This window comes from Poecilia latipinna, unplaced genomic scaffold (assembly GCF_001443285.1).
Source record: "Poecilia latipinna isolate Pla-1442-1.1 unplaced genomic scaffold, P_latipinna-1.0 Scaffold2200, whole genome shotgun sequence".
NCBI classification, from domain to species: Eukaryota; Metazoa; Chordata; class Actinopteri; order Cyprinodontiformes; family Poeciliidae; genus Poecilia; species Poecilia latipinna.
This window is the reverse complement of record NW_015114816.1, coordinates 91,588-104,930: the sequence shown is the minus strand read 5'-3', so window position 1 is coordinate 104,930 and position 13,343 is coordinate 91,588. Positions and strand designations below refer to the sequence as shown.

Sequence of the window (13,343 nt, the reverse complement as noted above, 5' to 3'; positions counted from 1 at the left end):
TGTACACCGGAACTAAGGATACACAGCTTCGAGCCAAAACGGAAGTTGTGTGACGTCATGTGAAAAGGGTCTCTTCTCCTCTGCACTGTGTTAAATGAGCAGACATGTTTGCACAAAGCAGGAGTAGCAGCATTTAAAGCCTCTCTGACTACCTGAAGGGAACTATGCAGGCTGTATTCTCTTGTTAGAAAGCGGTGACAATGCGAATACTTTATTGGGGCTTTTATTGATGGAAAAATGTACTCAAATGTACTCAATCTAAAACAATGTATAAACTATTTCGACTGAACTGTCTGGCGAAAGTGTTAGCCTAGCTTAGCCTCGGTTTAGCCTCAGCCAGCTAACTTATTAGCAGAAAGGAGGCTAGTTTTGCTTTAAGTGAACAAATTCATTCTCTAGTATTTACGAAAGCCAAATAACAAAACCCATTGGCATTATGTCACAGAATTATTTTATAATTTCTTACATCATCCCGAAACCTGATAAAGCTGTAGTTCACATTGGGTGGTGGTCGGGATGTTTAGCTAAAACTGCTAAACATCAACCTTTGTCCTAACATTATTATCTCAGCATTTTGGGATGAGGAAATATTTTAGCATTTTTTTTAGTGTAAATATTCCGACTCGGACCACCAGAAGCTAACTTGTAGCCTCAAAGCTACAAAGAGCTTAAATCAAAAACTATTTTCGGTTTGGTTGTCGAAGTTAGCAAAGATCTTTGTTCACACACACCCACCGATAAATGAGTTCATCCCGGAGTTGGCTTCTTATCCCCGAGATAAACTCTCATAATAAGACCTATCTATATATTCCAACACACTCTCCTATCGTTTGATTTTTTTTTCTTCTTCTTCTTCAGATCCTGGCCTAAAAACTGTTTATCTCAGTTATTACGACTCTGAGCTCATCAGAGTTGGATCTTTGGACAGAGGACACAGGCAGTAGAGAGTGTGTCCACCGAGGCGGCCTGCCTGCTTTGGTCCAACAGCTTCTAGCTGGTGGTGGCAGCAGGCCAGTGGGCACCTGAGTGCTAGAGGAGCAGAAGAGCAGACCGCTCCTCCAGCTGGCTCCTAAATGTCCAATTTTCCATGGCAGCGCTGAATCGCCCCCTCCGCAACAGATGTAAGGTACCCAACAGGGAGTCCACTGCAGCGCCTGCCCTATATTCACATTTAATGACCATACATATAAATATGATTTTGGCAGTGAAACAGTTGAAGGGCCAGTTTTACTTCAGAAAAGAGTTTAAGCTAGCAACATTCATTTGCAACGCTATGCAGTGACAATTCCCCCTCCCCCCCTCTCCCCACCCGTCCAGAACATATCGTCTGTTTTTACCCTTTCCGTCGAACTCTCTAATTGGTTTTCACAAAGTCACCGCTTTGTCGAGGGTGAAAGTGTTATTTTAGCCGTCAAAACGAGAACTGCATCATGCAATTATTTTTTAGTGTTCATCGTTTGTGTCTCATCGATGTCAAATGCTGCGAAAAGATTATCAAACATTCAGAGATGAAAGCGTTTGCCATTTATAGGTGGAGTGTGGATTTTATTTTATTTTTTACAGTCTATGGTTGACTGACTGTTCAGACATGTTAGCCAGAAAATGGGGGAAACGGCAAGTATATACTTTTACGCTAATGACAGCCATTGGTTTGGCTTGGTTTTGGGAGATGAAAGGATGAAAGTGAGCTTATCAAATATTGTTAGGAAATGGAGAAATCTTTGCCACTTGAACATTTGAAGTAAAAAAAAAAAAGATACAAATGCAGTTTTGTCTGCAAATTCCTTTTTGTTTGATGCAGAAGAAGTGCAGTGGACAAGGCAGAAGGTAAAAGGAGATGTCTCACTACATTAGCATAAAACAGAACTTGATTTTAAAAGACGTCATTCGTGGTACTCCTTTTTTTAATAATGTGCCACTACTGCCTAAGCAAAGTGTCCAAGTCTTAAAAGTCAGCAGCAATGTTTATTCATTTAAAGTCTGGACACAGAATAGATGTTACGGAGATGTAACATTACTGCATTTAGGTTTACTCTTCTTCTTCTTCTTACACATTAAACCTAATCCATATCATTGGTTTTACCAAACCTTTCAACTTCTGACCTCCAGATTAGCAGCATGACAGAATTGGCATTTTCACCTTGGTTTGCTCAGACATTAAAGGTAAGGATATGACTTTTGCACCTCATTGCCAGACTTTCAACTTTTCTCTGCTTCCGTTAGTGATTCGCTTTAGTTATATCGAAACACGTCAGGGTGTTGTCTGTATATAAGGCAGTGCAGTCGTTACTTGACATGGTTTACATGGCGCCTTGTACCTTCAGGCGTCCCTGGAGGCCTTCCTGAGTTGGAGAGCAATCTCAATAGCATCCAGTCTCTTAACGTAAACCACAAAAGCACTGACTATGCGGCATGCTGAACTGCTTTCATGACCAAGTTTTATTGAGCAAAACTTATTTTAAACTTTTATTTTTTAAAGAAATTATCAGTAACATTTTCATACCCCACCGGCAATAACCCGTCTCTCATGCCAATGTTCACTCAACTTTGACTAAGCAGTGGTATAATTACAGCAGTACTAACCACCGATGTATTGTTTTGTGGGGGGGGGGGGGTTTTTATCGGTTTTTTAAGTTGAACTCTCTTTTTGGATCTAAACTTAGCACAAAAAAGTCTGTTATTTCTTCCTGTTTATTTCTTCCTTAAATTATGTCGCAATCGTGAGGAAAATGCATTTGTGTTTTGGACAGCAGAGCTGAATACGTGATATTCAGCCATCACAGACTTGCCAAATCATCTCTGCCAATACCAAAAATCATATTCTTCCTTTGACTCCATTGGTGTTGATTAATGGATTTGATAATTGAGGTTTTGAACACATATGTAAACCTGCTGGGTGAACTCCCATACACCCTAATGGGGGTGGGGGAGCTCTGCTGATAATGATTAATGGGTATGAGTATTTTTTTTTTCTGCATTTCTCCTCGATTTGTCTCCAATTTCATTGAAGAAGTGCTGGACTGCTTTGCTGTTTGTTGGCGAACCTTTTTTCAGCAGTGAGCCGTTACATTAGGCAGCTCTACATTTAGTCTCACCGAAGAACAATTAGAGCGTAGTAACCTGCTCCGCTTCTTTCACAGCGAGGGGAAACATAGCGGCAAACCCGTGGCTAGGGGGGTGGGGGGGGGAGGGGATTCGGTCCTCGGAGTGGCTTTTTGGAAGATTTATCCGAGCCACGCGTTCCTCTGTGAGGCATCAGACACCTGCAGAAGGAACCGATGATGAATTCAGTTTCCCCTGTGACCACCAGGGACAGACAGACACCATCTCACGATGGCTAAAGGTGTGTGTGGGGGGAGTGGGGGATGGGGGATGGGGGGGCTACAAGCTGGATGGGACTGACTGCACTGATAAATTTCACATTGTCTCTGAGAGTCACAGAGCTGTCAGCGCAGAGTGATGGGCCATGCCAGGACATGATGCACTGATCTAATTGGAGGAGAGCTCAGAGACAGCGGAGGAGATTCCAGCTGATCTGTAGCTGAGGAGCATCTCCTTCGGGGATTTTTCCTGGTTTATATATAGCCGTAGGTGAAACAACAGCATGGTTTCCTTTTGCTAAGCCAAAGTCGGCTCCGGTCTTTCAGATCAGAGAAATCAACTGTGAGTAAGGGTAAAAAAGCAAAAAACCCCAAAAACAATAGAATTAAAAAAAAAAAAAAAAAATTGAATTAGGCTTGAATTTTGGGATCCAATCTGAAAGGGGGACGGGGGGGAAAATAACATTAACAATTTATGTTACCAACATAATTATAACCACATTCAGTAGACGGGATGAGTCATGGAAAACATTCCTGATTCTCTAACTTCTGATGTGCTCTGAATTACTGCCTGGTCCGCCAAACAAGGAGCAAAAAAAAAAAAAATCTTAAATCAATATCATATTTCTCAACCATTTGGCTCACTTAGTGAAGGCCTCACTCAAACAACTAAATCATTCTGGCAGGGAGATTTATTTTCCAAAGCAAACAAAAACCATCAGTAAGACCTCAGGTGTTCATACACCTGCCTGTTTTCACACCGCAGTTGTTTTTTTCTTTCTTTCTTTTTCCCCCTCAGGTTTTCTGAAAACACCATCTGGCTGCGGATCTTATTAGAGATCATTCAAAGTGAGGAGTGAGACAGAGTTGAGTCGGTTGCGTCAGCTACGCTTCAGAGGAAACGCAGACCAGTGACTGAAAGGAGCGGAGCTTCGACCTGAAAGTTTGTGTTTGTAGATTAGTCTGTTTAAATGTTGAAGGGTACAACTTTGACTTGTGATTTACCAAATAAAAACCTCATTTAAGCCAAGAGTAACTACTATTTGAACTTTAATGTAAGCTGCAACAGATGTTTTTTTTTTATTTTTATTTTTTCAAATATTAAAAGTCTATTCTTATTTTCAAGTCGGCTTGAATCGGTCTAAAATCCTTTTGTCATAACCTTTAGGAAAAATAATTTCCAGTATTACAGTATTTACAATACTTAAACCAAATACATATAACTGTTTTTGACATTATATGAACTTCTTATTTATAATTTAGTGAATTCTTGTTTTATGAAGATGAGTTTTTCTTAAAAAACATACTCAACTTCAGTGTTCCTTTCGTTTCAACAACATAACTTCCCACGACTCTACAGTAACGTGTATTTCTGGACAAAATACATCGTATTGCCAAAAGTGTTGGGCTACTTGCCTTTCACGACGATCTTTAACGACATCCCATTTTAAGGTTTTATATGGTGTTGACCCACGCTTTACGACTATAACAACTTCAACGCTCTTGGGAAGCGTGTGTAAGGTTTACGAGTGTGTTTGTGGGAGTATCTGACAATTCTTCCAGGAGAGCATTTGTGAGGTCAGACGCTGACGTTGGACAAAATGGCCTGCCTCTCAGTCAGCTCTCAGTCATTTAGTAAAGTTGCTCCAAACCGGGTCATCTCATTATTACTGCTCTTGTTTTTGCTCTGAGCAGAGTCAAGCGGGACCGGGCCGACTCCAAACCATTTCACACAGAGTCGGAAACACAGCATTGTTCAAACAGTTTTTGTTTGAGAAGAAACTCCCTACATGCCGTTCTTGAGTCGGTCTGAAAGCCACGTGAAGCTTGGAGGAATGTACTGTAGTTATCGGCTGCGAAAACACTGCAACCTCCAAGAAAGTGCTGGATGTCATACACCTGAAATCAATGATGTTTTATCCAGACAGCCACATTTATGTTCTTTGTAAACTGGGGAATACATTAAAAGGACTTTAAATTCACTGGAAGAATAAGATGAAAGATTTTTTTTAGCTGGTTTAAAAAAAAGAAAGAAGGAACCTTTTGAAGCTGAAATTGTTGAGTCCGTCCTGTGAGAACAGTAGAAAACCTCCCAAACGTTTTCAAACGTCGTCGGCTTCTTAGCTGGAGATCTCCTTTACCAACCCACATACAAAATATGTAAAGGAACATTAAACTTTTTTTTTTCTCACTTTTATTTACTACTCTATAATTATTACTTTCGTTTAGCATAAATGCTGCCTCATACCTTCTGATTTTAGTTGTTCATTTGCTCTATGGCTGGGAAATGTTACCAGGTAATATGACTACGATTTTATAAAAATAATATAGTACCTGATCAACTTTACTTCCCCACACAATCACCCCATGCATAAGAAAATGACTTAAGATTTTATTAATCACAAACCCAGCAGGGTGACTGGATGATTCCTCCAGTCTTTTTCTTGCTTGCTCATTTCATACCTGCTATGCTACCTTGAGGATAGTATAGCAATGCAGCTTGATCAATTTAATTGATAATGTTGTTGAGGCCCCCACTTTGAAAAGCACTGGCATAAGGCAGGGAGAAACAGGAATGATAGAAATATGAAACTAAAATGTTATAATGGGTCAAATGAACTAAGTTTGATATATTTTGACACAGCCTTGCTTTTCTATCAGCTAGATACATTTGAGATGCTATATTTTGGCATTGAAGGAATCTTTATTATGAATCATAGTGTATATTATAGAACATAACAGCCATGTAAGGACACCCAAGTTAAAATGTTACAAAAAATAGCGCTCACGTTGCATTCGTCATATATAAACGTTTCAACACGGCTGAAATCCATAAATAAATCTAACTTGTCCCTTTTAAGCAGACTAACTGGCTGCAAATATAAACTAATCCACAACATTGTAACTTTTTTTTTTTTTTTTTTACTTTCAATCCACTAATTGCCTCTCGACTCCATATTCTTCTGGTAGCACCACTTGGACGTTCCTCATCTTGACACGAGAAATCGGGAAGGTCTGCAGGGGATTCGGTTTCCATCGCTTCTGATCAAGCCGCTAACTCATTTGCACACAGACAGAACGTGCTCGTAAACAAACCTCACCGGGGGGAACGAAACACGCAACAGACTGAAATTGTTTCCTGCCGGCATAAATCAAACGGGCCTCGAGGAGGACTTGTTTTAATCTAAGGAGGATGTTGTGTACACAGGTTACATATTCAAGTGTCCTTGTAAAGAGATAGTGCCATAATTTCTGGTGTCGCCCACATTAATTGGGTCAGCAGCTGCAAGGAGCTTGACCTACACTGTTGCTTGGCAACTATTAGCCGAGCGTATAGAGAAAATGTAAACTAGAACGGTTGTCTCCCCCTGCTCCATCCCCCCTTCGCTCCCCATCGCTGGGAATTACTTAAGATTTGAAGCCTTCCTGGAATCTTCAAATCCAGGAAGAAAAATTAAACCAGTCGGGAAAATAGAGTATGTAGAAAAAAAAACCCCCAAAAATAACAGGAAACGGTTGATTTATTGGCAGCACAAGACTGGACAGATATACAACACAGCAAAAGCAAGGAAAGGTCCAGCTATTGAAACAAAACACAGAGAAAGGAACAAATCAAGTAAGAACATCAGAAAAGTCCAGGGTTCCCCCCACTAAAAAAAAACAACAAAAAACATTCACCTTCTTTTAGTTAAATGCTGCAATGTGATTTGTGGCTTCTAATGTAAAAAAATAAATAAATAAATAAAAATGACAGAATCAAGAGGTGAAAAGCAATTATGCTAAATAAACTGACCTCTTCATAGAATGGCCTCTGTCATCCACAGACACACAATGTGCTCAATTAAACTTCAACACAAAGAGGGACCTCAGCTGTAATGAACTCCAGTATGGAGCGCCTCATCAGTACACACCGTCATAGTACTCTGTGTAATAACCTTTCAGTAAAAAAACCAAAAAAAACCAATAGAAATTAAGCACGTATAATGTTAAATATCATCTAACTGGATGTACTAAATGAATACATTCAGTCAACATAATCATTTTAAACCACTATTTACCTAACGAAACAAAATAAAACTAAATCATTGGTTGTTCTTTTTTTATTTGGGTGTGTTTTGCAAAAATACAAGTTTTTATTATCTTTTTTTTTGTTTGTTTGCTTGTTTAAACACATTTTAAGCAGGGCTTTAAGCCGTTATGTGTGTTTGGCCTTTTCTTTCGAAGAGGATCAAGTACATTTCTCGCAGGGTTAAAACACCGGATTACCTGGAATCTTTGGTCGCAAAGTTCTTGCTGAAACGTTTTAACACACATGCAAAAAAAAAAAAAAAAATCTGTAACTCATTAATAATTTAATTCATATTTGCACTTTAAAGAAAAAAAATGTCTAAGGGCACATTTTTGGACCAACTCCCACAGATCTACATTACAAAGAAATAACGTGGAACACGAAAACTCAGAAAAAGACACCTTTAAAGCGACTGTGAAGAGAAATACTGCGGCTACAGAATGAGTTCAGAGTAGCAGGATGATGTGCCAACTGAATAATATTCAAAAATATATACCTGCAAAAAACCCGCTTCCAAAACCTTCAAAGATTATTTAGACATAAAGAAGCCCTGAGCTTTAAAGAAAGAAGGGGAAAAAAAAGAAAAGAGAGAGATACCCCTCCACTTCAATAGCATGTTTATGCCAAGGGCAAAACCAAACTCCCGACTTGGTTGATATTCAGAGAAAGGAGCAGGAGCCACATTTGCAATCATCGAGCGGCTTGTTGCTTTGCTATTTCATCTCTGCTGATTGCATTTATTATCTTCGAGCCTTAATATCGAGTGAGGGGATATGAAAAGGTCATCAACGTAGATTGATGCTGATAATCGCGTCGTTTCGACAAGACACACAACGTTTGAAACGGATTAAAAGCAACACAAGAGAATAAATTAAAAAACCGGCACAAGCCGACGACCAAATGAGGTAACAATTGTTGGTTTGATATGAGGATATACAGCAGGGATCAGTCCAGCAGACCATAATTAGGACATCTTCCGTAGCAGTAGGCTGTTAATATATAAACATATGAAATATCAAGGCACGATTGTAGCTGTAATACTGCTCCGGCTCTGAGTTGCAGAAGCAGAAGCACTCCTCAGATATATAGGCACCCATTAGTTTAAACCATGACTGAAGTAAATTAGAAAAATCCAAGTCAGCACCGTGTCAATTAAAAGTTTGCCGATTGTTTTAAAAAGATCTGCTTCATATTAGGCTAGTTGCATCAGAACCGGTGCCAATATGGAGGCTTTTTCAGAGGATATCTTAGAAAAAATGTATGAAAACCACAGAACCTGCTCTCTTAACGTCACTTACCCGAGCACATGTACTCTGTATACTGCATATATATATATATATGTATATATATATATATAAGTTTTTTTTTTACATTTTTACACAAATTTTTATGTGTTTTAATTGGATTTTATATGGAGACCAAAACAAAGTAAAGTAACTATTAAGGGAAAAACTTAGGATTGTTTTTGCAAATAAAAGGTTTTGCATTTATATTCAGCCCCTTTATTCTGATACCAATAAAAAAAAATCAGCTAGAAGTCATTAATAAACAACTTCCGTCAATAAGGCCAAAATTATGCCACAAATTACCCGGAGGTGTCCACCTAAACAGGACGGGTCTAGTAAGGAGAGAAGCAGCCAAGAGAAGTTCAAAGGTCAAGTGAGAGTGATGATACGATGGCATTAATCGTGGTCTCTGGAAAAAGTTTATTTTATTTCACTGTTGAAATAAAGTAAATGAAGAGTTTTGTTTACAGTAGGAGACAAAGCAAACGTGTGAAAGAAGATATTCTGATCATTTAAGATCAAAACTGGATTTTTGGACCACGTACAAAGTGCTACATGTGGCAGCAAATGACAACAACCCAAACCATACAGACTGGTCTATATCTGAATGGTTCGAATCAAAGCATATTCATGTGTCATAGCGACCTAGTCAAAGTCCAAGCTTCAATCTAATTGAGAATCAGTGGTAAGACGTGAAAGTTGATGTTCACGGACACTCTCTGTTTTATCTGATTAAGCTCGAGTTATAATGAAAAGGAAAAATAATATTTAAAGTATTGACTCAGAGGGGCTAAATGGAAATGAATGCAACAATTCCCAAGTGATTATTTGAAAAAGATTCTTAAAATCCTGATTTAGTCCTCATCTTTACACTATGTTGTATTGGTCTAGCACATAAAATCCCAATGAAAGACACACAGGTTTGCTTCAGTAATGTGTGTGATAAAGTTTAGCGGGTAAGAAAACCTGCAACAGTCTGAAGTCTCGGTAAATTCTTTCTGCTTTGGCGCAGTCGGAAAGTCCACGCGTTCACGGCGAGAGTCTGCGGACGTCAAAAGACACAACGGGCTCGTCTTGCTCCGCGTTGTCTATCACAATGCTCGGGTGCGTCTCCTGCGTGTCCATCGATATGGTCGAGTTCGTGGAAAGCGTCGCGCCGAAGTGCGGCCCGTCCACCGACAGGAGCATCGGCGTTCCCGACCGCTTCAGGCTGTCGCTCATGGTCAGGTGCGTGTCCTCCGGGGTCGCTCCCATCTCCTTGCTGTACTCCGAAGGCGATTTCCTCTTTATCCTCTCGTACGCCTTGTCTTGGTTTTCCGTGAACGTCTCGCTGTCCTGAAAGCGCCCAAACAGCCAGACGAAGAAGCCGAAGAGGACAAACGCCGCCACGCTCGGGATGAAGGCCAGGCACTTGATGTCCAAGCTGGCCCCAATGTAACGGCTGTGGAGGAACATGTCCCGCTCCACGTACGTCTTGTTGGTGCTCGGGTTGATGTTGGTGGAGCGCCACTTGTACGTGAGAGTGCTGTGGTTGAAGTCTCTGAGCGTTTCCGGCTCCTCCACCGTGTAGATCTTCTCTCCTGGCCCAACGTACTGACCGTACTCGTAGGGCTTGTAGAAAATCTGGTTCTTCCACATGTTTAAATCCAATATAAGCACAAGGAAGATGATACCATAGTTGAACCACTTACCTTAGGAGAGAGAGAGAGAGAGAGGCACATGATTTAGGGTTAGGGTTAGGAAGGGTTAGGGTTGTTGTCCATAATTTGAGGGTGAACTTATCCAAATTAGTACTAATAATTAAATTGATTCATTTAGAAATTTCTCTAATCAACAAAGTGAATTAATTAGAGTCAGATACATGGTAATGTAAAACTAGGTTCTGAATAAACCTAAATTCTTCTTGACCATCCCAACCAGTTTGCTCTGTTTTAAAGAGATCAATTGAAACTTGGTTAGATTTGGGTGACACAACAGGGAAAGGACCCTAAAAAGGTCAAAACGGGTTTTGGAAAGAACAAAGCAGCCTATCAATAAGTCTCTGAGACGGCCTCAAGATCAACACTGCTGTAAGTAAGTATACTGACATTGCTTTAAAGCCCGGTCTCTGGCAGGAAATCAATGAACCTACCAAACTCTGCCAAGAACATTCAGCCAGATCCCAGCCTGAGTATATTTGAGCCCATATGCATAATTTTAACTCTGTCTACATCAAACCCACATCGAGTTCAAACGCTTGGTTTTTAAGTAAACTGAAGTTGGCGATACCCTTCCCCAAGACAAATTCAAATTAAGCTCACGCCAATGACGACCTCGTGTACAACTTCTGACCGCTGCTGTCCGGGAAAACGCCATCATCAGAGAGGCATGCTTTCACCGTCGCACATCAGGACTCCCTTTCGCTTTGCATTCAGCTCATGCACCGAGAAAGAGAAATCCATTTACAGGTGCTACTTACAAGATCGCTATATTACCATGAGACAGCCATCTCCTCAGGATGACTGATAGCAGGAACATGTCTCCCCAGGTATACACGAAACCACTCCCTCCCCCAACCACCACCAAAGATGTGATGCTAATAAGCTTTTAGTTAAACCAATCACGTCGCGGTGTAGCCACTTTCATCACGCTTAATGGCTATCCAATGCAACCGGGTTAACAACCTCTCGCAAAAATTACCGGGCGTTTTGAAAGTGTGGCGATTAGCTCGGGAGCGTTTGCTTTTTTTTCTCTCTCTCTCTCTTTTTCTCAGCTCTCCACGGAGAAAAAGGTGGGAGGGGAGGGCGCGGTTTTAAAGGAAAAACCGTACTCGTTCGCAGAGTGCTCTGGCACATGTGAGGAATGATGAAAACATAGCTGTGGCACCTGCGTGACACATCAACTACACATGCATTATAAATGGCTGCTGTGGTTTTAACAAACGAACCCTTCCCAACGGGGAGGGGAACGGGGAAACTGGAGCAGCCACGCCACGTTTTTTTTTTTTTTTTTTTACTCCCAATTTGTTACGAGAAAATGAAAGGCGCTTCTTCCTCATCGATTTTAATGATGTCTTCCAGTTTCCCTGTCATGATTTTTGCCTGTTTGAAAGCTGGAGATCCTCCCCCCTAGAACAATGACACAATCTTTATCCTGTTATTCCCAAATGTACCTGTGATGTGAATGTGGTACTCCTCCTTAAAGATGCGCTTGCAAACAGGAAGCTTGACCTTCACATGTGTTGTTGACATTCCAGGTAAATTCATATCCAGGTCACCCATGAAGTGAGGAAACTCCCAGTCCTGTCAAAAAAAAAAAAACAAAACAAAAAAAACACAATCGACCATCAATTCAGTTAACTTCAACCAGATGCGGCGGCTCGAGCAGAAAAAAAGAAAAAAAAGAAAGAAACGCATTCAAATGACAACTTCAGCAGTGAAAAATGTCAACCGTGTATCATCCGTTATTGGATGCTGCACACTTCACTGAAAGTCTCTCATATTAGCTGATATTAAGTCTCGGTGGAGTCTCTTCACACGCCGACTGAGGGTCAAACAAGGTGTCGGCCGCTGCGGCGCGGAGATCACACCGAGTGTTTACAGGCTGGTGGAGTGAACCGGCGTGCGCTGGGATTTCAACATGTCAAAATACATCAACAGGCAGAGCAAAGTGACATTTAGAAGCTGCCGATGCCCTGCAGTGTCACTAAGCTACTTCCCCCACCGCACCCCGCCCCACCCGCAGTATGAAGCTGGAAACCACAAAAGAAGAGCTGCCGCCGTTCATACCGACATGATTCACAAGTATAAGAAAGAAATCACTCCCTGAATGTTTCAGATGGCGCAGCAGCCAGGAGCGGCTCAATGTGGTGGAGATAACTACTGTAAAATGCCTCTTTTTGGACTGAATAGGGCTGGACAACGTATCGTGATAAAAACGTCTCGTATCAGTCAATGTCAATAATTATTCATTACGTTTTATTTTTGTTGTTTGTTTTAAATATCTGAAAAACTACTGACATGACCTTTTCTGTTTTATACACAGTTTTCACTCCTTTACATTATGAGGCACAGTGGCAAAACCTTAAACTGTTATTGCTGAGAAGCAGGTTGTTGCTAGGTAACCAAAGAGCGGGAGAGTTAGTTGATGCCACCCACCTTGCTTAGCCTGCCGAGTGGTTGAGAGGCTAAAGTCTTTCCTGTGCCTACATCTCCCAGAATGCTGTGCGGTTCTATAATCGGAGTTCAGTGAATTTTATTGAATTTTCAATCAGATGTATTATCTATTGATAATACATCAATAGATAATATTACTATTATCTATTGACTTAGTGTCCAGTCCCACACAGTACATTGAATTAAAACCAGATATCTAAAAATACTGTTTAAAAACAAACTAAGGATGAACTGATAGCCAAGGCCCTTCACCCGTCTCCTCCTGAAACACTTACACAAATGACAACAAGATGTAAATAAACATTGGTTGTTAATATCAGCCCAGTTTTACTTATAATTACTGAAGTTCATGCAAATATGTATCGTGCATCCCTAAAAGGTTTCTAAATCCTTCTAACCACATTCTTATAGGATAAAGGTGAAAATAGAATTTCTTTAATGACTTCCCTTTGCGCATATATATATATATATATATATATATGTATATATATATATATATATATATATATATATA

General features: G+C 40.4%; 1 protein-coding gene across 2 annotated transcripts in view; it reads right to left on the bottom strand.

Annotated features, from left to right (window-relative positions):
• Window positions 1–6,823: 6,823 nt before the first annotated feature.
• The window catches only part of tmem117 (transmembrane protein 117), a 68,498-nt gene continuing 61,978 nt past the window's right edge, over window positions 6,824–13,343 (bottom strand). For both annotated transcript variants that reach the window (XM_015017891.1, XM_015017892.1), the window contains exons 7-8: window positions 11,827–11,956; window positions 6,824–10,366 (exon numbers count right to left, since the gene is read on the bottom strand). In XM_015017891.1, coding sequence (XP_014873377.1) covers window positions 9,705–10,366; window positions 11,827–11,956 — 792 coding nt within the window. In that variant the 3' untranslated portion in view covers window positions 6,824–9,704. The remainder of the gene's footprint in view (window positions 10,367–11,826; window positions 11,957–13,343) is intronic.